Below are 26,427 nucleotides of genomic sequence, written 5' to 3'. Positions count from 1 at the left end.
ACCGCGCCGCAGACTACGGTTTCCAGGATACAGCGCGGGCTGCCGGGCGCCCTTTGGCTCCCTCTGGCGGGCCGAGCTGGGCGCTGCCGTGAAGCCTCCTCCCTGCCCCGCCCCCTTTCGCTCCACCTCCTGCCCTGGCTGCTGCCTGGACTCCTTCCACCTCCCCTGCAAGCTGGCCCCAGGCGGCTCCAGTGCCAGCCCGGGGAGCATGTCCCTGGGCAGGCTGGGCCCGGGAAACCCTCCCCGGCAGCCCCCGCTTCCCCTGGGCCGCATGCCCAGCAAGGCCGCCCAGCTGGGTTCCAGGCCAGCTTGCAGCTCCAGGGAGCACAGCCATTCTCCAGGCCCCTTGCACACAGCCGCTGCCCTGAATTCTGCCCCCCCCCCAGAGATCCAGTTGGTGTTAGGGCCCCGTTGCCACCAGAGCCGTGCACAGAAGCTGCTACCCGGCCATGACCAAGAAGGGGAAAGTATGCAGGTCCGTAGGTAGCCAGCTGTCACTTCCTCCGTGGCCTTCGCTACGGGGGAGCAGGCTGTGGGGCTCCATTCTAGCTCATGCTGGGCTCATCGTGGCCCCCTGGAGAGTTTGGGACAGGAGCTGGCAGGACCCATCAGCCCAGCACTGCATTCAGAAGACCGGCCACAGGCTGCCTCGACCTTTGTGCAAATCTCCTACTGATCCCAGTGGTGGCTCTGCAGTGGGCCTCGGGGCATACAGAGGTCTAACGTTTACACCCTGAGCCACCGTCTTACAATCCAGCCCTCTCAGCCCCCCGGCCTACAGTCAGAATAAAAGCCTTTGCCTGAAGGCTGGGTGAGCCAGGGCACTCAGTGACCTGGCTGGTAGCCGGAGACCCCTGGGAAAGGAGCAGGAGACAGAGTTCACAGCTGTAGCTGTTATGCAGACCACCACTGGCCAGCATCTTCGCCAATCATCATCTCCGCTCCTAGGACATTTTAGCTTCGCCACAACCAGTGTTTGAAACCTCTGAGCCCGTTACTCCGCCTGCTGGCAACACACTCCACTGCAACAGGGTTTGCAGCCTGGTTCTTTTGGTTAACTCATGACTTGGAGCTAGTCCCCGCTACAAAGGCTTTGGGCTTGTGTCAGCCTCCCCTTTACATGGGGCACGTCCTTCAGCCCAGCAGCCCGGCCTGGAAGCCCCCCATCGAGGCCACGTAGGTGTCCGCCAGAGATGTCTTCGGAATTGCACCCCCTGCAGTGATCAGAAGCGGAAATGCAACGTCCTGCCCCCAGCGCATAGAAACAGAACTTTGAACGTACCTGCTCTGACTTCCACCCTCCCAACCAGATCAGCTGTTAAACCTCAGACCAAATCAGAGGCCTCCGCCCCTCCCAAGCAGAGGACCAAGACATTCCCTCCACCCTCTCCCCCGGCAAACCAACTCTGGCAAGGAAACCGATTCACAAGCTCCTGGGGATTTTTAAAGCAGCTGTATTTTGAAGAAGCTTTGAAATACATTTTTCTCAAATGTCACTTGCTCTGTGCTTTATCGGTCACGATGGCCTTTGGCTGGTCCTGACGCTGGTGCAGTTCCAGGTCCTGCAGCCAGCACTCCGCCTTCCGGGTGAGAGAAAGGCAGGACTGCGGGAGGCGCAGGCAGAAATGCAAAATCGTACAAGGATGCTGCAAGTTTCTCCTCCTGCAGCCGACTGCGCTTGACGATTGGCAGGCTGGCAATGTACACGGGCCAGGCCGGTAGGAACTTAGAGCTAAGGTAGTCACCGTGTACCACCACATGGCATACGGGAGGGAACAAGGGGGCATACGACCCCAGTGCAGACCTGCCTCAGAAGATGCAGCACAGTACTCAGAAGAGCTTACCCTGTATTGCCCACAAATCATGCATAACTTCACGTTGAGCTGAAATGTCCGTTTATTCAGCAGTAATAATTTAAAATTATAAAAACCCTTTGTGTGTGGAGCATGTGAAGGGGGAAGTTATAAAGAAAACACAAAGGTCTCGAGGCAGGCGAGGGAGGGATGGCTTGCTCTAGTTCAAGAGTTCACCAGTTCTAGCCCTCACTCGCCTGCCCCCCCTTGAGATCCCAGGAGCAAACCAGATTGTGTTACACTGTCACTTTAAAGGGTTAAAATGTCAAAGCAGAAAGGGATGGAGGAGCAGGGGAATAGAAAGAGCAGGATCTCAAAACCATACCAACCACCTGCCCCAGTCTGGAGCTAGGCAGCCAACAGCACAGCACCGTGGGTTTCCAATCTGAGAAGCGTCATGGCCTTTCATCACACCCGTTTTCAGAGTCCATGTGGCGACACACTGAATTCACAGAGTGCTTCCCCCCACCGGAGAGCCTGAGGGGTCTCGTCTCTGGAGAACCAGGGGCCTCACGAGGCAATGTCGGGGTTTCGGTCCCCCCCTCGCTCTGCTCCGGAAGCCCTCAGTTGCGTATGTTGGCTAGGAACAAGGGGGGCAGGGGCTGGGCCAGGATTCACGAGTTGTTTGATGAATTTTCGTTACTGGGTGAGCTGGAGGAAGAGGAAGACGACGAGGAGGAGAAGTTCATGCCTGTGAGTCCTGGTGGGTTCGTGGCAGTGTTTTGTCCACTTAAACTTTTCCGGCACACGGGGCATGTGTCGTGCTTTGGAGATGAAAAACATCAGGAGAGAAAGGGTTAGGCAGGACACAGGAGGAGGGAAAGTAACAGGCTGTGACGCTGCCGACAGCTGCCGCCTCCTTCAGAGGCCAAAGGCTACTCACACAGAGGCAGCATCATAGAAGGATTTATGAGGGGACCAGTGCAATGGAAAACCTACAGCATGTCTAATGTTCCCTGCGCCCTGGGGTAACTAACCTGTTCCAGCCAGGGGACTATACAGCCATTGTGGAACAGATGATTACAGGGTAACTGCCGGACATTTTCACCAAGGGTGTAATCCTCTTTACAAACGGGACACTCGAGCCCGGAGCCTGTGATTGACAGAAAACACGTACAGCCAAGAGTAACGCAGGCTGACCGGACAGCTTGTGTCCCCAGCCACTTCAGAAATCAGCACAGAGATGCCAACCTGTGAAGTCTCACCACTGATGCGCTTCAGCTAACCTGGTTCAGTCCGCCTGCCCCCCTCCCTCCACCCCCACCAAATCCTCCATTGCTCCTTCCACCTGGGATGGTGGCCTGGATCACTCCACCTTATTCCAAACACCCTCCGCATCCTGGCCTGCATTTCCTCTCGTTGCTGCCGCAAAGGGGTCAAGTGCAGGCTTGGAGGGGTGTGAGTTTCATGTGTCTGTCACTGTGCACACAAACCCACACAAAAGTATTCCCATCAACAGAAACTGACACATTAGCAAAGAACGAACAAGGCGGTTTGAGAACTATTTGAATCTGAGCTAAGGAAATGTACTTTGTATATTGTGACATGAGACTGACAATTTGTATTTTAACAATGATAAAATGAAGCGAGTCTCAGCTAATACCGCCATTAAATAACTATTGTCTGATCCTCCCATAATTCCTCACAATTGCTTAAAAATAAACACGGAGGGTATCACATAGGGATGTAATAGTACAGTCAATTAACTGATTAACCGATAAGCAAAAGTAGAACATAATTTGTTGGGCAAAAGCATGTCCTACTAATCTATTAGAGTTCTTTGAAGGGGTCAACAAACATGTGAACAAGGGGGATCCAGTAGATATAGTGTACTTAGATTTCCAGAAATCAGGCTCTCAAAACCATACCAACCACCTTGGATTTCCAGAAAACCTTTGACAAGGTTTCTCATCAAAAGCTCGTATGTAAATTAAGTTGCCATGGGATAAGAGGGAAGATTCTTTCATGGACTGAGAACTGTTAAAAGACAGGAAACAAAGGGTAGGAATAAATGATAAATTTTCAGATTGGAGAGGGGTAACTAGTGGTGTTCCCCAAGGGTCAGTCCTAGGACCAATCCTATTCAACTTATTCATAAATGATCTGGAGAAAGGGGTAAACAGGAGGTGGCAAAGTTTACAGACGATACTAAACTGCTCAAGATAGTTAAGACCAAAGCAGACTGTGAAGAACTTCAAAACGATCTCACCAAACTAAGTGACTGGGCAACAAAATGGCAAATGAAATTTAATGTGGATAAGTGTAAAGTACTGCACAGTGGAAAAAATAACCCAACTGTACATACAATATGATGGGGGCTAATTTAGTTACAACTACTCAGGAAAGATCTTGGAGTCATCGTGGACAGTTCTCTGAAGACGTCCATGCGGTGTGCAGTGACAGTCAGAACAAACAGAATGTTCGGAATCATTAAGAGGATAGAGAATAAAGCCATGGTACGCCTACATCTGGAATACTGTGGACAGATGTGGTCGCCTCATCTCAAAAACAGTTATATTGGCATTGGAAAAGGTTCCGAAAAGGGCAACAAAAATGCTGAGGGGTTTGGAAAGGGTCCCATATGAAGAAAGATGGGACTTTTCAACTCAGAAAAGAGGAGACTAAGGGGGGATACGATAGAGGTCTAATAAAATCAGGAGTGGTGTGGAGAGGGTGAATAAAGAAAAGTTATTTACTTGTTCCCACAATATAAGAACTAGGGGCCACCAAATGAAATTAATGGGCAGCAGGTTTAAAACAAATAAAAGGAAGTTCTTCACACAGCACATAGTCAATCTGTGGAACTCCTTGCCAGAGGAGGTTGTGAAGGCTAGGACTATAACAGGGTTTCAAAGAGAACTAGATAAGGTCATGGAGGTTAAGTCCATAAATGGCTATTAGCCAGGCTGGGTAAGGAAAGGTGCCCTAGCCTCTGTCTGTCAGAGGCTGGAGAGGGATGGCAGGAGAGAGATCGCTTGATCATTGTCTTCGGTCCACCCTCTCTGGGGCACCTGGCATTGGTCACTGTCTGTAGACAGGATACTGGGCTGGATGGACCTTTGGTCTGACCCAGTCTGGCCGTTCTTATGCTGTAGACTACACCAGTGTTTCTTAAACTGTGTTCCGTGGCACATTGGTGTGCCGCAAGGCAGTTGGAAGTGTGCCACGGAGAAGAGAGTTCAAAATGGCCTTTTTTTGTGATTTCTGCACCGGCTACACCAGCACTGACAGTTTCAGAAGACTTTCACAGCTGCAGCCCCACCTGTGCGGACAACTGGTGTGTTACCGCTGCGCCTCTAACGCTACTTACAGCGCATCCAGAAGACACAGCGGCAGAGGCTCGCAACCAGCCATCGCCTGACTTCAGGCGTCAGCACTTGGCACACCAGAGAAGGGTCCTGGTCCCCAGAGTTCAGTGACGCTGGGAGCAGCTGGCTAGGGGAGTCAGCAAACAGCTAGCCAGCTCTGCTGCGGAAGGAGGGCTCCTCCCAACCAGGAAGCCAGGGCAGCATCCAGGGTGCAGCGAGGAGGATGGGAGTGCACCAGAAGCCTACACTGCACTGCTGGGCAGGCAGGCCTGGGACACACCACAGCACATCAGGGGTGGAGGATCCTGGCTTTGCGGGCCAGGTAGGCGGGCCAGATTCTTTCCCTGGGCTGCACACCTGCCAGGACACCCTGTGGCCAAAGGCGCTGGGGCTGCTTGACAGGGCTCCCCAGCCCTGGAGGAAGGAGCCCAGCGGAGCAGGACGCATCATGTTTGCACCCCGCAGTGGCAAGGACAGACGCTCCCTAGGGGCGAGGGATGCATGGCCGGAGACAGCGTAGGGCTCCTGGCCCAGAGTCTGGCACAGCAGGAGCGAGGGCAGCAGCGTGAATTAGAGCTCTGCTACCTGAAACAAAACCCATGGGACCAAGCCAACCACAAGCAGACAGGAAAACGATTCGACAGGTTCAGATTGGGTTGTAAAATTAGGTCCAAGCAGAGCTGCACACAGTGGTAAGCAGGCTGCCAGTTCTCCACCATCATTCCTACTGGCGGCACACTGCCGTGGGGTGAGAGCCCCTAGCCCAGCAACGCCCTGAACAGCACACAGACCGCTCATTCCCAAGACAGGCTGGAGACTCAGGACACCAAAACAGCCCCGATTCCCAGGCTGGCTCCAATTTTTAGATTTAAAAATCTGATTGAAGCTAATGTTTAAAAAATGTACAGAATCTCAATCTGCGTACTGTGGCCATCTGGGTGTCGTGCTTGGATTATCGACAAACAACAGTTTTGTTAAGAGCCATAGGATCCCTGTGGTAGACTATCAGCAGTGATCAAGATACAGGAAACCCCCGAGCTGTGAACCCCCGCACTTACAAGTATTTTTTAAAGTGCGGATGGGGCTGAAAACCCCCGACTTACTTCCTCAGCCCACGTTTACGATGGTGCACGGCGCCTATCGTCAATGAGGATTCGAGTTACGACACCTCCAACTTGCGACACTTCCTCAGGAACAAATTGTGTCACAAGTCGGGGTCACCTGTATTAGCAATCAAGCCCCCCCCCCAGAAGGTTTCACAGAGAGGTGGCAGTGGAAAGCAAATGTATCCATAAGCGGAGATTGTCCCTCGGTAGGTATCAGAGGGGAGACTGTAGCTTCTAAAGACCAAGTGGCTGACTGCCTATTGCAGCCCTATCTCCTGTAGGCATGTCTGAGAGCTGTGCCTCATTCTGCCTTTGGAATGCTTGAGCCTTACAATACATTCCTTGCTAACATGAAAACCCCAAGTGGAAAACCACAGGGAAGCTTTGCACAGCTCGCGTCAGCCAAGTCGTCGAAGGAGGCGGGGACGTACCTACGTGTTCCTCTGTTATCTGAACAGTGGGGAGCGCTTGGATCTTCTCCTTGTCTGCTGGAGGTGGCCCAGTGTTTTCAAACTGATTTAATAACTGAAAGACAAAAGGCCATGCAGTCCAGGAAACACCGCCGGCTGGATGGAAGGCCTCGGTATTGAGCCATCTCACCCAATATCCCGTCACCTGAAAGTCCAGTCCTTGCCTTTCCCGCTGGCTAACTCCTCATGCTTCACCAATTAACGCCCCACCATCCCCCCAGAGCTGGGCAGCTTTGCACAGCTGCACGGAGGAGACAGATTCCAGCCTGACCTCTGAATGGAGCAGCTGACACCCTCAGCACAACACTTCACGTGCGCACTGACGCCGATACCACGGGGCTCTTAGAAGCTAAGTTCCAGCCTGCACTCAGGGACCCACTAGCACCTGCCAAAACAGAAGCAGACGCCAGCCCTGGAAACAGAATGGCAGAACGCGGGGGATGCTGATGTGTTCCCGACTTCGATACACACCCAGCACAGGAACAGGAAGTTGCACATGCAACTGGGATCTCCCATGTCTGGACTGCTCCCTGGCTCCCGATCTGCTGGTGACCTCACCGTGCTGCCTCCTGGCCCTCAGTTCTGCCCTCTGGCTTGCCTCAGAATCGGACCCAGCCTATTTCCCAACTCCCGCTCCAACCGCTAGGTCTGACTGCCCATGCCTCAGTCATGACAACTGCTCTTCGGGCTCTCCAGCAGCAAATGCCACTCGCCAAATACACACTCCAGGACTGGTTTCCTGGTAATGTCTTTAAATGCTCCCGCCACATATTTAATGGCCACCTGTGTTCTAGAACAGCGGGAGGAACAACAGGAGCAGAATCAAGCATGGTCCCCTTTGAGCTCCCTAAATCACAAACCATCAGAGCAGGTTGTTGGGGAAACAGGCTTGTCTTTCGGAACCCCTGCCAAGCCTGCTTGAGGCCATGCTGGTCTGGTGTTCTCCAGCACACGGCTTCCCTGAGGAGGGACTGAAAGGCCGCAGTAGGGCACTCAGCAACCCTCTGGCTGGTGCGTTTCAAGCCACGTGAATCAAGACACAAACGGCATTTTCCCTGGCCATGGAATTAGCCCCGAGCTCCTCAGAGACGTTGACACAGGCACTCTGCGCGCAGGGCTTAGGCGGCGCACTGGGCTAACCGAGGCAGGTGCCAGCGCTGTCCCTCCCCGGGCGGGAGACGGGCAGGTGCTTAGAGAAACGGCTCCACTCGGTACCAACCGCTGCACAGGAGCCTGTCCCGGTGGCAAACGCACCGAACGGGGGGTGGTTTACCTGTGTAATAATTGCATCCAAGCCATTGGCACCCCAAGCATAGTCCATAGGATTTGAATGCAAGACTCCCCTTCAGGAATAAAGACAAGAGGTGTTAGTCTCCCTGGGGCTGCCCAGCCAGACCTGCAGGGGAGCAGCCGGGAATGCCCACTCACCAAGGGCCTAGTCCTAGGTTGGGGATGGTGGTAGGTGCGATAATGCCATTGACCAGCTGCTGTATAATCCTGAAAGGCAGAAAAATCAAGGTCAGGTAAGAACGAGGCTCCACTGACTCCCACAAAACCACCCTGAAGTCCAGCGTGGACAGGAAACACCGCGGTGCCACGGGGATCGGCAGTGCAGATGCACTGCATCCTAGCGCTAGCTATTTCTTGCCACAGGAAGGAGTCGAGGCTTTCCTAGGCAAAAGCGCATCTCCGGGACGTACACTGAACCTCTGTGAACCGGGACTCCCTGGTCTGGCAACAGCCACGGTCCAGTAGGACCATGGATTCCAAGGACCAGAGAGTCCCGGTGGTGGGCTGGCGGCTGGGCTCCCCAGTACAACCCAGCAGGGCCAGGAGCCCCACACGCTGGGAGCTGGGCTCCCCAGTACAACCCAGCAGGGCCAGGAGCCCTACACGCTGGGAGCTGGGCTGCCCAGCATAGCCAGGAAGAGGAGTGGAGTGTGGGGGGCCGGTGGCAGAGGGGAGCGGTCTGGGGGGCCAGATACAACCTCCCCAAGTCCGACAAAATCCCTCATGCGGGACCAGTCCAGTCCCGGAGGCGCCAGACCAGAGAGGTCCTTGAGAAAAATCCCTCCTGCTCTAGCAGGCCTAGGAGGCAGCAGCATTTCTAGCTGCTGACTGTAAGGAGCAGGGAACTCCAGGCCCCTGGTGACTGGGAGAAATTCACCAAGAATCGAACACATCAGCTGGGCTTCATGCTGCTTTGCCCACAACTGACCATGCCCAGACGAAAGAACCAGGGCAGACCGAAGCTTACTCAGCCCAGGGCACCTTGTAGTTAAAAGCTTGCAGCCCTTTTTGAGCAGGAACTGTTGTAGAGCACCGGAAAGCGCCAGGCAGCAAGGCAGTTTCACTCCAGATATAGGCGAGATAAGGGTTCTAGCCCAGCTGAAGTTTAATCTCCCCGAAGCAGCCATTTGCATGGGAAGCAAGGGAAGAGAAGAACTAGTGTGGGAGGGTTTCAAAAGGACCAGAGAACACACACAGGTTCCCGCATTCAAATCAAACAGCCGGCCCCAGGCACCGAGCCAAGCCTCACCCTTCCAGCGTGGGGACTCCCTCGTGCCTGCCAGCGGCACGCCGTGCAGTGAGGCGGGCTCGGGGCTGTCTCGCGCCATATCTGTGCCGAGACTGGTGCTCTCTCTCCCGTCGGTTCTCCGAGTCCCTGTTGTCTTCAGATTGGCCACCAGGCCCAAAAGCAGGAAGCTCAAAGCTGTCATCGAAAATCCCAACGGCAAACTGGCCGTAGCCCTGCGGCAAGGTGAATAAGTGCTGGTCCATGCTCTGTAGCGGAGAGGGGCAAGGCAGGCCGGTTACCAGGAGGTGGCTCGGCTTTTACTTCTGCTAACAAAGGCAGAGACTCCCCAGCAGCACAGCGGAGGAACAGCTCTGCCCCGAGCAAACAGCATCGGATGGAATTCAAGTTAGGAAATGGCCATTACTTGTCTGCTACCCTGGGCAGCAACAGAGGCTACGTGCTGACTGTCAGTGACCACAGCACATCCAATCCACCGTAGCCCAGCTACGCCGAACAAGATGGGGAGACCCACACTGAACGACTGTCCTCTGAGAACAAAGCCATACTTAGGGATTGCTGGAAGGAAGTACAATCCCGGTTAAACGTTGTATTTAATCAGTTAACTGCTTAAACGGGGTGGGGCGGAGCACCCCTGCCACAGCACCCAATAAGGGTGATGCTTACTGGCTAACCACTCACATCCCTATTTAGAAGCGGTGCTTGGATGATATTTACCCACAAATTTGGCAAAATCCAGCAGGGTGCAAAACGATCAGTTTGTAGAAGAGTCAGATTCAAGGGCAAGACAACCAATATCTGAGGAGCAGCTGTTACTCACCTCGAATGGGTGTCTGCTCTGATCGCTGGTCGAGGCCGAAGAGCTGGAACCATTCTCAGCATTCCTGACAAGAGCAAACAGCGCCGGTTAGCTGACGTGCCGCAGCGCGGGCGGACAGAACGGCTACTGCAGCAGAGGGAAGCCAGGGATGGGACCTCGCTAGGGGCAAACATCTCCCCAGTTTACAAGCTGTGCAAAATCAGTGCACAGGCAGGACATTCTCCTCTCATCTGCTGCTCACGTCATTTAACTTAAATGATTTTTCTTGCTGTCCCCTACATTTCGGAAGAGCCAGACCGTTCTCCCTCACTGTGCGCGCATCGCTGGCTCTGCAGAGCAGAAACGTTGCAAGGGAAGACTCTCCTGTTATCATCAGCCATAAGTTCTCTGTCCACTCCACCCCAGGCATTCAGCTACATTCTCTGGAGAGCCACAGCGGTGGGCAACCTGTGGCCACCGGGGTCGTGTGTGTGCCACGCAGGACAGCTGTCCAGGCGTAGGCCTGCCAGATTTCACTGCTTTCCATCCATGTGGTTTTTCCCTACTGGTTTTGCATAAGGCCAGGGCCCGTGAAAGGTGCACACCAATTGCACCAGACATTGACCGTGAAAGCCGCGCACTCCCTGTGCAGCCAATCACAGCGCTGCTACAATTCAATTGGCACATCCTGCAAATTCAAGCTCCGCAGGCACAGTGAGCTAAACTGCTCCGTCCTGCTCCATCTTGGTTACGACAATCTTGTGATCCACTCAGGGGGAAGGCCCCTGGCCGAGTTCGCCCCTCACTGATTTTAGGTGCCGACACTGCCACAGCAACGCAAACACCCTCAATGCGGCTGTGGCCAACACACTCATCAGAACCAAAGCTCTTTTTGGCACTGCAAAATCTTGTGAAAGTCAGCAAATTATTACAAGAGAACAGTGACCAATGCATAGAGCTACAGTTTCAAAGTGCTGTAGGAACATTACTCTCAAGGCGCGTGTGCTAAATGCTGTCTTGGTTTTACAGCAGAGTAAACAGAGGCTCAGAGCAACAGAGTAATTCTGCCAAGGTCACAGCAGGTCGCTCTCAGAGCTACAATTAGCAGGAAAGATTCCCAGCTCCATGCTCCATCTACTACTAGACAATCCTGCCTTTCAAAACGGGACAAGGCCTATGGGTTTAGCAAACCTACTGCAACCCTGAGGACTAACTAATGCACACTGGATACAGCTGATGTAGACAGAGACTTACTTCCACTGTTAAGAACAAACCAGTGGACTTCTTAAACATCTTGTCACCTTTCATTGATTCAACCTCAATGCCACCCACACTGCAAGTGGAGACCAAGAATCACATTACGTGTGACCCGCACTTTCCCCTCGCTCCCTGACAAAGGGAACAGCCAGCAATGTCCCCATACAACTTGGAGAGGTACTTCAGCCCGACCCCCCTCCCTAATGGGGGACAGGAGGCTCAGGCAGTGCCGGCTGGGCAGGCGGGAGACAGGCTCTAATGTTATTTTAAGTTACAATAAGAGGAAGCTGCATAACCAATTTGATGCTCCTAATTCTTACCGTTTTGATTCTTGAACAGACAGACAGACAGACGCTCTAAAATCTATAGCAGATATATTGGGGGGTCATTAAGACGGGATCAGTCACAGGGAAGGAAAAGGGCCAGGGGAGGGTGGCTCAGGGCACAGGAAGAGGAGAACAGGTGTGGAGCAAAGCTAAGGTGAAGAGACTGGGGAAGAGAGAGGTGCAGCCAATCAGCCCTGGGCATAGAAAGTCCAGCCAAGTTCTGTGGCTGCCTGCAAGTCACTAGCAGGACTGTCCAGCAGATTGGCAGAGCTCCCACAGCGCCCACATCTGGCAGCACGTGTTTCTGTTGGTGGTGCACGTCCGCACATGCTTCAGTGCATGTCAAATTAATTCCGTACACAGATGGAACAAATTAAAGGGAACATTGGTCACTAGCCGGGATCTCAGGCTTCCACCCACCATGGTTGGGAAACACGTCGGCCTATTCATGGACCCAGGCGACGTGCGAGTTAAGTGTTACAACTTTGGGGAAGCCAAGTAACTTCACTCCCCAGGTTGTCAGTGGAAAAAGGCAACTCTTGGCAGACTGTCCAACGGGTCCTCTTGGTTCGCAGCCTCTCCTACCACAGGAAACGGAGTCCAAGCTAGCTGGGGTATCCTTCAGGGACAGCACCTTACCTGGGCTCCTCGGGAAGCTCTTCAATAAACCCAGACTCACACCTTGGGCAAATATAGTCCTGTGGAAGAGGAAAACACCATGAGACAGGCAGGCCCTAGAAAGCACTTACAGACAGAGTGTTCCGTATAGGGTACTTGAATAGTCGATTAACCTCATGAATTCTTATCGGTTACTCGACTAGATATAGTCACGGGCAGCCCCTGTCCAGGGAAGAGGGGTCTGAGCTCCAGGAACTGGCACGAGCTCGAACTGAGCAGGACTGCCTGCCCGCCTGGCTCCTAATGCACTTTGAATTCAGAGTCGCAGCAGAGGGTAGGTCCAGGACCCAGTGCAAGCCAGGAATGAGCCGGGCTGCTGGCCAGCCTGCTAAAAAATGTACTGGCCAAGGGTGAGGAGGGGGAGATGCGTGTAGTCTATAGAATTAACCTGTAAGCTTTTGCTAATCAGTTAATCAACTATACTATTCCATCCCTACTTTGTCACACGCTTTCCAGCACAGTCTTTCGTTTCTGATGGCAACCGAGAAGATTTCAGGGATTCTAGTCGACTCATTCGTCGCCATTTCAGACTGAAGGCTGCAAAATCCCGGAATTCCATGCCTGCGTCTCACCCTTTGATAAAAATCTCTGCTTAACAGAATCATAGCTGCATCCTTCTCTAGCCGCACTGTATTACCGGAACCACTTTTAAATGCAGCATAAAACCATTTTAGGCACAACGGTTTCTCTAGTCAGTGTGACCAGTGCACAACGGTTATCAAATCACGTTTCAAAAGCATTGTAGTATGCCGAGATTCGATTAGAGCAGTCAGTGTACGCCTTCCTCACAGTGGCCAAGCAGAAGTGTTTCAGATGATGCTGGGTAACCCCCAGCACAGACAGAGCATTACAAAGAAGATGGATTTGGATGTAGTCACAGGCGAAGTGAAAGCAAAACCCCTGAATTTCCTGGCAAGGAAGCATGCATGTGTGTTGATTTTCAAATGGCATCTAGAGGACACCGTCAGAATGAAAGAGAAACAATGTGGACTTACAGTTACTGCTAATTGTACTAAGAGGAAAGCAATTACTAATAAGAGCTGGGATTTTTCACCACACAGCGTATGTTGACACAGCGATTAGACACCCACAGCTGCCCATACCAGCTGACACAGGCATGTAGGGCTCAGGGTGAAAGGTTCTTTAATGGCGGTGTAGCTCTAGGGACTCTCCCAGCTTGCTGTATCCTACAGCCCAGGGCTCCAACCAGAACCCAGATGTCTACACTGCAATTAAACAGCCTCACAACTCCAGCCAGCTGGTGTGGCCCAGCTATGGGTTTTTAACTGCAGTGTAGATATACCCATGGAGGTTCCTGGGACACGTAAGGGGGAGTCATTCAGCAAAACAGACACCAAAACAGCCACCCCTACTCAACGTTCCTTAGAGAAAGCTCTTTCCATCTACGTCTATCGATCAATGTTTAAGACCAGATCTTTTATAAAGCTCTGACTGCAATCCTCCTCAGAGTAAGGATTTCTACACCTGCTTTTCTCATTAGTTAGCAAAGCATTTACACTTAACGACTTATGTTGCTCCTTGGCATCTCAGACAGAAGAAACCTAAAGTGCTTACAATTAGATGAAGGAATCGCCTGTCACTAAAATGAGCCACCACAGATAACTGCACACAAAACACAACACAACACGGGGAGAGGCAATGGATCACAGAACATTAGAACTAGAAAGGACCTCAAGAGGTTGAGTCCCGTCCCCTGCCCTCACGGCAGGACCCAGTACTGTCTAGATCATGCCTGATAGATGTCTATCCTGCTCTTAAATATCTCCAGAGACAGATTCTACAACCTCCCTAGGCAACTTGTTCCAGTGTTTAACCACCCTGACAGTTAGAAAGTTTTTGCTAATGTCAACCTAAACCTCCCTTGCTGTAATTTAAGCCCCTTGCTTCTTGTCCTGTCCTCAGAGGCCAAGGAGAACAATTTTTCTCCCTCCTCCTTGTGACACCCTTTTAGATACCTGAAAACCACTCTCATGTCCCCTCTCAGTCTTCTCCTTTCCAAACTAAACAAGCCCAATTCTTTCAGTCTTCCTTCATAGGTCATGTTCTCTAGACCTTTAATCATTCTTGTTGCTCTTCTCCTGACCTTCTCCAATTTCTCCACATCTTTCTTGAAATGCGGTGCCCAGAACTGGACGCAATACTTCAATTGAAGCCTAATCAACGCAGAATAGAGCAGAAAAATGACTTATGTCTTGCTCACAACACTCCTGTTAATGCAGCCCAGAATCACATTTGCTTTTTTTGCAACAGAGTCACACTGACGACACATTTAGCTTGTGGTCCACCGTGACCCCTAAATCTGTTTCTGCCATACTCCTTCCTAGACCGTCGATTCCCATTCTGTATGTGTGGAACGGATTGTTCCTTCCTGCATTTGTCCTTATTAAGCTTCATCTTGTTTACCTCAGTCCATTTTGACTTATGACCCTATCTTCCAAAACATTTGCAACCCCTCCCAGCTTCGTATCATCTGCAAACTTAATAAGCGTATTCTCTATGCCAATATCTAAATCGCTGATGAAGATATTGAACAGAACCAGTCCCGAAACAGACCCCTGCAGAACCTCACTTGTTCTGCCTTTCCAGCAGGATTGTGAACCATTAAAAACTACTTGCTGAGTACAGTTATCCAGCCAGTTATGCACCCACCTTATAGTAGCCCCATCTAAGTTGTATTTGCCTAGTTTATTGATCAGAAGATGAGAGACCGTATCAAATGCCTTACTAAAGTCTAAGTATACCACATCCACCGCTTCTCCCTTATCCAAGACTCATTATCCAATCAAAGAAAGCCTCGTTATCCAATCAAAGAAAGCTATCAGAGTGGTTTGACATGATTTGCTCTTTACAAATCCATGCTGGCTGTCACCTATCACCTTATTTTCTTCCTGGTGATTGCAGATTAATTCCTTAACTACTTGCTCCCTTATCTTTCCTGGCACAGAAATTAAACTGACTGGTCTGTAGTTTCCTGGATTATTCTTACTTCTCTATTGATAGATGGGCACTAGATTTGCCCTTTTCCAGTCTTCTGGAATCTCGCCTGTTTTCTATGATTTTTCAAAGATGATAGCTAGAGGCTCAGACATCTCCTCTATCAGCTCCTTGAGTATTCCAGGATGTATTTCATTAGGCCCTGGTGACTTGCAGACATCTAACATTTCTAAGTGATTTTTAAATTGTTCTTTTTTTATTTTATCTTCTAAACCTACCCCCTCCCACTAGCATTCACTATGTTAGGCATTCCTTCATCATCAGACTGCTTGGTGAAGACCGAAACAAAGAAATTATTAAGTACTTCTGCCATTTCCAAGTTTCCTGTTACTGTTTCTCCCTCCTCACTGAGCAGTGGGCCTACCCTGTCCTTGGTCTTCCTCTTCTTCTAATATATTTATAGAATGTCGTCTTGTTTCCCTTTATGCCTGTAGCTAGTTTGAGCTCGTTTTGTGCCTTTGCCTTTCTAATCTTGCCCCTGCAAACCTGAATTGTTTGCTTATATTCATCCTTTGTAATCTGTCCTAGTTTCCACTTTTTATATGACCCCTATGAAGCACACGCCCAGCTTGGGCCAAACAGGACACTAAACGTAGGCAAAATAACATGGCTAGCTGGCTTACTTGAGCTTCTCTTTTAAACAATGCAGATGCTGCTTCTGGGCCACTCTTCCTTTCAGGACTGTCTCATCCTTTAGAGAAAAGGGCGTGTCTATGTTCACTCAACTTGCACTAAGAGGGCGTGAAAAGCAGTGAATTCCCAAGTGCTGCGTTATAATTCCCGTGTGGACACTGCGGGCATGAATGTCCCAAGTCCAAGAGGACTCTGCATTCATGTGGACTCAAGACCTTTGCACCCACAGCATCCACACCCTTTAGTCCAAACCGTGGGGCAGTACAGACAAGCCCAGAGATATTCATTCTACGTAGGAGCCAAGCTACCGGATTCCCAGAAAGACACAGTACCCAAGTGGCCTGTGTGCCATCCCGCTGAGAAGTTTGTGATCCCGTCCCAAATCATGGGGGGAGAAAGCCTGGTAAGGCCCTAGCTATGCAGAGTAACACAGACCCATCTGACCTTGTGTCTGCTCAAGGGAATACAGAGTCAGCAAGACCCCACCCAGCTGTAGGCACTGTACCCACTGCCATTTCACATGAACAGCTGCCTCCTCCCCCACACAGAGCTCCTTTAGATTTCCAGTCTTTTTCCTACAAAATATCCCCAGCTTGTATTCTGGAAGTGTTCCTACCACACCCACACTCCCCCGGGGAGTTGGCTGACAGCACACAGGAGCAGGAATGTACCAAAACCTGGCTCAGCCATTCTCCCTTTGAAATAAACTTCAGCCAATTTACTCAATTTCCATCAATGCCCCATTCAGCTCCCAATTTACCAAGCCGAACTGTCACTCCCCATGCGGAGTGTGATCAAGAGACGCAAGCGATTTGCCCCTATCAGAAAAGGGATGCGACTTGGCCAACAAGCAGGCAGTCCTGAATACAGCGATCAGCAAATTCTTTTGCAGCTGGAACAGCACAATTGCTAAAGTTTGCTGCTGCTCAGACTGTAAAGATTCTTTCCTTTTGTAGCACATGCAGGGCAAGTTCCACTCTGGTCTCAGAGGAGCGCTGAAAAGAACAGCCACCGAACTGCAGGAAGAACTGTAGTTCACCTCCATAATCACCTGAGCTGGAATGCTGCCAAGCAATCTGCCTTCAGTACTTTTTGAAAAGCCCTATGGAATTTCTAATGGGCCCAAAGACTCAAGGCCTCAGATTTACATATTTCAAGAAACAAGCTCTTCCCCGTGCATAGAACCAGGCAGGGGCATTCAGTTCAGGGCTGACTCGGAAAGAGGAGTGCCACCAGCTGAATCACTCTGCTGGATTTCCTCAAGGTCTCCCCTGCAAGCAACAACTAGCCCTGTCCTTGGTTAGTTTACGACCCGGTGCTTGATGCAAGCCCAAGGTGGCATAGCAAAACCGAGCTGAGCACACTCTCTTTCCTGATTTTAAAACAACAGTCAGCAATGTTCTCATCAGTCACTCAACTGAGGAGTTATCAGGAGAGCTGTACGCTCAGATTGAAAAGCTGGGAGCTAGATATGCTGTATCAAAAAAGTTCACCTCTCAGTTCAACAACAGTTTATCAGAACCTCAGGGAATCCTGCTGTCACAGGTGAAAGAAAATGACATCCTGTGAACGAGTCTGAAGCTGTGGTGAAAAATTGTCCATTACAACATCATCAGACTGGAAAATAAAATGTGGTGTTTAATAATCAGACCTAAAAAAATCTCCTCCATATAAGGGTTAACTGAGTATATCCAGACACACAGACTGTACTGGAAGATTTTAACAGCTGTAGTTCCCAAAGAATCACCCATAAATGTTGGTATTTACTATAAAACTAAACCAAATACAGACTGAGATACAGGAGGATATTTATCAAAAACAAACACAAACCAAAGGAAATAATTATACAAATACTAGGGTTATCATCAGTGTGGGTGGGTATTAAAACAACTCAGGAAAAGGCAGAATCTTTTCATGGTGTCACATCAATGCTAGAGTAGCAGCTGAACAGCCACTGACTGAAAGGAGACATTTTCATTTATATGTAAAAATCATTTGACAACCTTCACAGAAGCCTGTTCCAATTACGGGATAGTCACTGAACTAATCTAGACACCCTGAAATATTTCTATATCTATACATAACTTTTAAACTTTCATCTAGTTCACTTTAACATTCATTCCTCTGAGCAGTCCACTGGCAGTAGGTGTAAAGTCTGACACTGAAAGATAATTGGCAATAGAAATGTGAAAGTGTAGCAGCAGTACGCGATTAACCAATGAGCCTGGGCTCATCAGTTAACAGTTCATAGTTACATGCAGGCTTTGAGTCTGTGCAGAGAGTCGGCTGTGCACACTGCCTCCCGCGCTGTTGCCTTTGATACTTACAGGAAGTTGCGTAACTTAGCTCAACACAACCCTCAGTCGCGGAGACAAGGCCTTCAAGTCTGAGTGAGAAAGAGGGATTTCTACACTAGAGTGCTTACAGCAGCACCGCTCAGCACGGCTGTCCCAATGCAGCAGCATTGCTACAAGATCTCTTGTGTAGCCATTCTCCTGACGACATACTTAAACCGCCACCAACAAGAAGCAGTGGTGATGAAGGTGGAGAACATACCTCAGGCCACACCAGTGCTTCTGACTGTAAAACTTATGTCGAAGAGGTGTTTTTCTCATGTCCCTCAATGACATAAGTTTTACCAAACAACGTGGTAGTGTAGACATAGCCTAACAGAAAACAGATTTTTTTGTAGGATTCTGCAATCTGGCCATATCTACATGGTCACTTTTCTGCCCTGCAACTTTCTGGCTCAGAGATACGAACTCCTCCCATCCCCCTCCAAGCGGAGGAAGTTACAGTGCTGTAAAGCAGTGTTTCCCAACCAGTGGTACAAGTACTCTTAGGAGGTACTCAAGACATGTTGGGGGGGGGGGGGTTCGTCAACAACTGAAATCTGGAGAAAACTGAATTTTTGTTTTAAGTTTTACAGTAATATATTATTTTTGTACTTTTTACAGCCACAAATGTCATCGCCCACCCAGCTACGATTAAGTTGTTCAAACAAATATGTTGCAATGGTAGAAAAAACATTTGTGCATCTGAAAACTGTAGGTACTGGGGGTATTTATATTTTTTAAAGGGGCACTTTATAAAAAACCACTGCCGTAAAGCCCCAGTGTAAACAGGTTCCCAATGCTGGGAGCCATGTTTATTTACGTGGTTTACATAGAGCTCTGGGAGACCTCTTCCCCAGTGCAGCACCATAGCAATAATTTCACTTCAAGTGTACACTTAGCCTCAGACTTTACAGCTGGGAGTTTCAAGGAGGCCCAGGGGAGTTAGGCACCCAATTTCCATTGACTTTCAATAAGAACTGAACACCGAATTTCCTTTTGCTCCTTCAAAATCCCCAACCAAAGCATGTGGCAAAAGCTCTTTTTAATCACTGTATAAAATGCTATCGATCTGAACCCTCAGAAGGATGATGTGAAAGCAGCGCAGCACAAGCAAGGAACCATTCACAGCCCTGTGAATTACTCTAGTAAATACCACAGCTGACAGCAGAACACATTCACAAAGCACAGAGAGGCTCTGGGTTGATTTTTAAATATGAATTAAACTGGATTATTTTTGCATATGGTTTTAAAAGACTCCTCTAGAAACAGCACATCAGTGAGAAGCCTCATAGTCTAGAGGCTAAAGTAAGGAACCTTGGCACTATGTTTTTATGACCTTGGGCAAGTTTCTTAGTCTGTTAGAGGGCTCAGTTTCCTCAGTAAGAAGGGATTAATATTTAGCAATATGTCTAAAGGGCACTGAGACGTTCCTGTTCTAAAAATGTAGAGTATCATATATATAGTTGCCCAATGTCTGTGACTCTGTAACGCTGAAACACTGGCTGTTCCCTCCAGGCGGCGCTGTTGCCTCCCGCCATGGCGCTTGGCCGACTTCTGCGCTGCTCAGCCTGGCCACTGTGCAGAAGCAAGCGGCACAAGCGGACATTTGGGCCCCGTGCTCCCCATGCTGCATGCTGTGCGGCGGCCCGGCTGAGCGGTGCAGAAGTCAGCCGAGTGCCGCAAAGGGGGTCGGGATGGTGACGTACACGCCCATGGGGCAGGGCCTGGACGAGCATGCATTCCCGACGGAGACAGAGGAGAGCAGAGAGAGAGTGAGAGGCAGAAGGGGGAGAAGAGAAAGAGAGCGACGGAAAGAGGCAGAAGGTGGAGGAGAGCTGAGAGAGAGGCAGTAGGAGGAAGGGGAGAGAGAGACAGACAGACAGACCGACCGGAGGCTCAGGAAGAAGACGGACGTGGAGGAGAGACCTGAAAATCCCGTCTTATGACGGGCTAATTGGCTAGTTATATCTAGAACTCATCACCACGTTCAGGGCACAACCTGAGTTTTCAGTATACATCAGAACAGCCAATGAACTTCAGTAAATAGAGACATTCTATTGCACTTTTCCTGATACAATGTTCAGGTTTCAGGACAAATAAAGGCTCAGCATCAACCCAAAGCTAATTAACTTCAAAAAACCAAACTTGATAGGTTGATGACATTTGGCAACTTAAGAGAATGCATCTTGGCTCCATTTCTTACAAGTCATGGTCAAACATTCTGGTTTATCAAAGTCACTTTCATACCAATAATCAGCACTAGTCTCTCACCATTACAGGGAAGGTGGTCCACTCCTAACAAGTAAGGGTGTATGGGCATTTATCTGGAGCCCAAGGCACACCCAGGCAAGCACTAGAATAAGTGTAAAACACGCTTGGCCTGGTCAGTGAAATAATTGCATTGGTCTCACTGTTTCTTATTCCTACATTCCCGAGTATTACTTTCTCAGAGGTATTACTTTGCCCACAAAAGCTCATGGTACCATCTACAGGTTTTGTTAGTCTCTAGGGTGCTGCAGGACTAATCATTTTTTTCAGTTTTTTTCAGTTACAGACTAACACAGCTCCCCCTCTGAGACTTTCGCTAAGGGTTACTCTCAGCTTTTCTTCACTGATAGGAGGAAATCCCTCGCACTCCTCATATTTAGTTTGCGTGTTAGTGCACACAGGGCGGAAAGCCTGCAGCTCTGCTCTGGAAGAACGTCATGTAGAACCACTTCCCCCACAAAGTGGCGGCAATGGGATGAGGAAAAGCCCAGAATGGGTGGGCTGTGTCAGGAGACACCCTCCCTGAGAATCTGTCGCAGGCAACGCACAGTGGAGGGCTGGGCGCAGATCTTGAGGAAACATTTTGCAGCCTGAATAGAAACACGTAAGTCACCCTCTGCCGTCAAGCGGCCCCAGCCTGAAAGCCTGGAGACAGCGAGCGGGATCCCACTGGCCCCTCACCGCAGGGCATGGGGGAGGCCCCTTCCCCCGCCTGCTCCCAGCCTAAGACCCCCCCAGCCCCTTTCGCTCTCTTCCCACCGGGGTAGAGCCGGGGGGGGCGGGGCAGCAGGCTCCAACCTCCCCTCCTGGCCCCTGCACAGCGCCCACCTCCCGGGCAGGCTGGCTTCCCCCGCCCAGCGCAACCTCCCTTCCCCCCACCCAGGGAGCCTCTGACACACTGACCCCAGCCCCCTTCGGCCCCTGCCCCCCTCAGCCTCCCTGGGGCCCCCGCCCCTTCTCCTCCCCCCGCCCCTCCTCAGCCTCCCTGGGGCCCCCCGCCCCCTTCTCCTCCCCCCGCCCCTCCTCAGCCTCCCTGGGGCCCCCGCCCCCCCTCCCTGGGCCCCCCGCCCCCTTCCCTCCGCCCCCCCTCCCCCGGGCCCCCCGCCCCCCTTCTCCTCCCCCCCGCCCCCCTCAGCCTCCCTGGGGCCCCCCGCCCCCTTCTCCTCCCCCCGCCCCTCCTCAGCCTCCCTGGGGCCCCCGCCCCCCCCTTCTCCTCCCTGGGCCCCCCGCCCCCTTCCCTGGGGCCCCCCGCCCCCTTCTCCTCCCCCCGCCCCCCTCAGCCTCCCTGGGGCCCCCCGCCCCCCCCCTCCCAGCCCCCCGCCTCCTCCCCCCGCCCCCCCGCCCCAGCTCCCCTCGCCCCCCCGCTCACCGGCAGGCGCGGGGCGATCTCGGCCGCGCAGCAGTGGCAGAAGAACCGCCCCGGCTGCGGGGACGCCTCCGCCATCTTGCCCCCACGCCGCCCCGCCCGGCCGGGGCCAGGCGACGACGCGCAAAGCGGCTACGGCGGCCGCGCGGGCCCGAAAGGGACCGAGGCGTGGGACAGGCGGAAACGCGAGGGGGCGGAGCCTCTGCCTCGCCTGAGCGGAGGGGGGCGGGGCCTCTGGGAGTCCACAAGGAGGGGGCGGGGCCTCTTTGCCTGGAGGGAAGGTGGGGCGTCCTCCGGGGAGAGCATAGCCACGCCCACTGGGGGAGGCTCCTAAGGAGGGGCGGGGCTAAAGCCTATGTTGGAAGGAGCGAATTAGGCCCCCCCCCATGTCTCTGGGGAGGGGAGGGTTCTCAGGAGAAGGGGTCTGCACGGGGCTATGGGGAGTGGAGGGGGCAGCACAGGAGTATGGGGATTGGGAGGCCTGCATAGGGGTATCAGGAGTGGAGGGGTGTGGGGATCTACACAGAGGTGTGGGGGGGCTGCACAGGGGCAGGCGTCTGCACAGGAGTATGGGGAGTGTGGGGATCTTCATGGGGTGGGGCAGCACAGGGGTATGGGGAATAGAGGGGGCTGCATAGAGGTGGGGGGGCTGCACGGGTATGGGGAGTGATGGGGGTGGGGACCCCCCCATGAGGTCCCCCCCCATGACTGAATCTCCCACCACCACTAGGCCTCCGCAACTAGACCAGCCCAGACGCTGACTCAGTCTTTGACGCAAGTGCTGAGGCTCTGGCATCTGGTGCTGGGTTTGGTTTTCCATTGGCAAACCTGACGCTTGTCTTGACGTGGCCGCTCGCCACCAGCATCCCCCTCACTTCTGTGGTGAGTTTTTCTCTCTAAATGTAGGTTTACAAGCACAAGAGTGACTTTATCTGCCACTGAAATGCAGCTGCCTCTGGGGTGGTGTGCAGCAGTTAGCAACCCTGCAGCCATACTGCATGCTGACGAGGGCCAGGAGTTAAAGGAGTGGGGGGGGGGGGGGTAACTCACTGGATGGAATAATATTTCACCTGCAGTTTACACATTGTGCATAGATCCCATTATTTGGCCAATGTCTGTTTTCTTCATTAGTACAGAGGTATTTCCATGGAGACTACATATCCCAGCATGCTTCTGTTTTTTGCTTCTGCTCTGACATCAATAGGTGCCTTACACACTGGGGTCTGCAGTCCCCATTGGCTGCACCACTGGGGAATCTCAATTTGCCCTGGTCTGGTGGCACTTTATAGACTAACAAAACATGTAGATGGTACCATGAGCTTTCGTGGGCATAGCCCACGTCTTCAGATGACCCGAGAAGTCACTTCTTCAGATCTGAAGAAATGGGCTGTGCCCACGAAAGCTCATGATCCCATCTACATGTCTTGTTAGTCTATAAAGTGCTACCAGACCATTGGTTGTTTTTTTCTGTAACAGACTAACCCAGCTACCCCCTGGAGCACCTCAATTTGCCCTGATTTTGGTCAGTTTGGATCAGGACCTAGGTACGCAGCCAGGCTAGGGCAGCCCTCAGCTGAGCCGAGTGTGCTAGCCAGTACAACACCCTCCTCCTTCCAGGGACAAATTTGCTTCCAGGAGATGAAACTTCACTGAAGATGGATTTGACCCAATATCTGTAACTAGGGGAAACGGATGCACCTGCGGAGTGTGATTGCTGCTCCTGGAGCAAAGAGCAATGTTTGCGATGGCATTCAATTTCCAGTGCTGCGCACTCCCGTTCATGCGATTCATCTCTCCCTTGGGCGGGGCATGCTGGGCACAAGAGAAACCGTTACAGCAAATTCCCCCCTTTTTGCCAATCCTGTTTCTATGGAAATGCTAGCTGATGGTCAGAGAAAGGCGACATTGCCAAGCTCTGCTGTGGCTGGCCTGCCTGACCAGTTAGCGCTGGTCGACAAAAACGAGTGTAGTGCATTTATTTTGAAAAAAATGTATGCATAGGTGTGGTGGCGCGTGGGGTCCCCATCCTCCTGCATCCCGGTAGTGGCACGAACAGACTCCACCAGCCAGTAGAATAGAGGAAGTTTATTGCTTCTCCAGGATTCAGCACAGCACAGATGGAATCTGGATACAGGAACTGGGGCTAGGAGGCCTCAGTGCCCCCCCTTGAGATGGGGGGTGGCTGGGCCCTACAATCCCAGCCCCCTCCCTAGCTCCTTCTCTTCTGCTTCCCAGACAGAAACCAAACTCTCCTCCAGCCCTGCCCCCCAGCCAGGCTGCATTCCACCTTCCTTTGTTTCCCTCCCTGGGGGGTAGCTGGGCGGACAGGTTGAGAGACCCTGGCCTAGTGACTCATCCCCTGTCCTGCTGGGCCTGCCACAGACAGCAGCCGGGGGGGTCACCCACAGCCCCAGCCTAGCAACCAGCAAGGTCCCCCCCCTACGTCACAATAGGAAAACAAACACAACTTTATTACTTTAAAGGAAAGTTTTTGGAACATTGGTCCCCTTAATACCTTGGGAAGACTTGAAGTCTCCTGCTTTTGCTTCAGCTACACCAGACTAACACGGCTACATTTCTATTACTGCTTAGACGTGTGAGGGCAGGTTCTGGCTCTGGGGACCAACCTCAGGATTTGGCCCATGGGATAATTGGTCCTTAGATATAAATGTGGTTTGGGGAATTCATCTGATCTCTCTCAGCATAGACTAGGGTCCCAGTTCTGGGCCTCCATACTGCTCCAGCAGCTTAAAGGGGTGGGAACACTCAGCAGTCAGATTCAGCGTCCAGAAATTCCCCTCCTGTGCAGCTTCTCGCCCAGAGTGACAGGAAGCAGTTGCCAGACAGCTCTGTGGGGTTGTCTCCCCTACCCCACCCCAAGACTTTGGGAGGCACTTTTGCTCCTTCCGTGTTGGACCTTCTAACCTGCGGAGGGAGTTCAGCATCTGGCCCAAGCTAGAGCTCAGGGCGGCATTGTAAAAGGAAATCTCGGCCAGCGGTGGGTGCAGAGAATAGCTGAGTCCCAGGCCAGGTGTTACAGAATTCCTGCACAAATGAGTATTATGATTGGCCATTGAGATTCGGGCCCCACTGTGCTGGGAGTGCGCAAAGCAAAAAACCTCAGGCATAGCTCCACTTTGCCTTCAAAACAGACCCCTTTTGAAACCCTTTGGAAGTGAAGGGAAAGCTGCTACACAGAGGCATGGGCACTGGAGCCATTTGTATAGCAGGGGAGCTGGGAGCCATCGCACCAAACTCTAAATCGGGGAGGGGAACTACAGCCCGCAGGCCAGATCTGGTTTGTGGTTTGTCTTGATCCAGCCCGCAAAGGTCTGGACTCGGCTCTTCTCCACCGCAGCAGCACGACCCAGTGCTGGCGTTCCAGCCACACGGGGGGTGCTGTGGCTGCAGCACCAGTCCCAGCTCCCCACTGTGGGAGGGGGAGCCCCGAGTTCACGGGCCCAATTGAGGCAAGCCACCAGCTGAGTGGGCCCTCCTGCATATGCTGGATCAAATTCGCCCTGATACAACCCCACTGGAGCCTTGTTAATACAAGGAAGAACCCAGGTCAGCACAAACAGGCAGGGGCTGCTGCATGGATGTCAGAGCCATCTCCACAAGAGTAATAGAGAGGTAGCCGTGTTAGTCTGATCTTGCTAAAACAAAAGGGAAAACTATGTGGCACTTTAAAGACTAACAAGATGGTTTAATAGGCGATGAGCTTTCGTGGGCTAGACCCACTTCCTCAGACCCACTTCCTGACCTATTAAACCATCTTGCTAGTCTTTAAAGTGCCACATAGTTTTTCCTCTTGTTTTATCTCCACAAGAGGGCACCTTTGGCTCAGATGTTTTGGTTATTCCTCTCCAGCTCATCTGCTGAAGTGGGTTTTGCCCACCACAGCGCATGATACTAGATATCTATTTTGGCTAATCTCTAAGGTGCCACAGGACTGCTCGCTGTTTATAAAGTTACAGACTAACACGGTTCCCCGCCCCCCAGACTTTTCAGATTTTTAAGAGAAAGACATAAAATTCTGCAAGTGTTTTTGCCCAGCGAATGTTTCTACTTCTGAATGGCAGAGGGAGAAAACTCTATGAAACTGTTAGTTTATTCAAATTAAAAAGCCAAGGGATAGTGATACAAAAATTTTCCACTGGTTACTAACTTATTGGCTATTTCTGGAGCGGTTTAAAAATTGTTATTGCAACTGATGAGTAATTGAGCAGCTATTTCTAGAATTGTTTAGTAGTTGCTTAGAACGTCTAACAATTGTTTAGCAAAGTCCACAGTTGATCCGTAACTGCAGTTAGATACTGTGGAGTCATTAGTAATGATTCTAGGATGTGTTGAGACATTTTTACAATTGATTGCTAATTGATTCACACTGCTGTAGCTGTTCCTGTAACTGATGAGTTCTCATTTTTATAGGAGTTGAGTCTAGACAAAACCATCCCATCTGAAATCCCCTCACCC

At 51.5% G+C, this 26,427-nt stretch overlaps 1 protein-coding gene across 2 annotated transcripts; it reads right to left on the bottom strand.

Moving 5' to 3' along the window:
• Positions 1–1,438: 1,438 nt before the first annotated feature.
• RNF126 (ring finger protein 126) lies at positions 1,439–22,120 on the bottom strand. Of its 2 annotated transcripts, none has more exons than XM_075902596.2 (9): positions 21,955–22,120; positions 12,295–12,353; positions 10,094–10,157; positions 9,277–9,488; positions 8,166–8,234; positions 8,011–8,080; positions 6,699–6,792; positions 2,831–2,946; positions 1,439–2,617 (listed from the first exon to the last, which is right to left on the bottom strand). In XM_075902596.2, the coding sequence occupies exons 1-9, from the start codon at positions 22,027–22,029 to the stop codon at positions 2,468–2,470; spliced, it is 909 nt and encodes a 302-aa protein (XP_075758711.1). In that variant the 5' UTR covers positions 22,030–22,120; the 3' UTR covers positions 1,439–2,467. The 2 variants fall into 2 exon arrangements, with proteins under 2 accessions (XP_075758711.1, XP_075758710.1); XM_075902595.2 differs by having other exon boundaries at positions 9,277–9,521; positions 21,955–22,116.
• Between the last annotated feature and the right edge of the window lie 4,307 nt (positions 22,121–26,427).

Source organism: Pelodiscus sinensis, chromosome 32, assembly GCF_052426305.1.
Source record: "Pelodiscus sinensis isolate ZL-2025 chromosome 32, ASM5242630v1, whole genome shotgun sequence".
Taxonomy (NCBI): Eukaryota; Metazoa; Chordata; order Testudines; family Trionychidae; genus Pelodiscus; species Pelodiscus sinensis.
The sequence above is the reverse complement of the archived record's forward strand: the minus strand, read 5'-3'. Positions and strand labels throughout refer to the sequence as shown.

What these genes read in the sequence shown, in the direction of transcription:
- RNF126 (XM_075902595.2), bottom strand. Translation starts at nt 22,029, where the DNA reads ATGGCGGAGGCGTCCCCGCAGCCGGGGCGGTTCTTCTGCCACTGCTGC. An exon ending in AGATCGCCCCGCGCCTGCCG is followed by an intron (nt 12,354 to 21,954) that starts GTGAGCGGGGGG and finishes CCTCTTCCACAG; the next exon opens with GACTATATTTGCCCAAGGTG. An exon ending in AGAGCAGACACCCATTCGAG is followed by an intron (nt 9,522 to 10,093) that starts GTGAGTAACAGC and finishes TCTCCGCTACAG; the next exon opens with AGCATGGACCAGCACTTATT.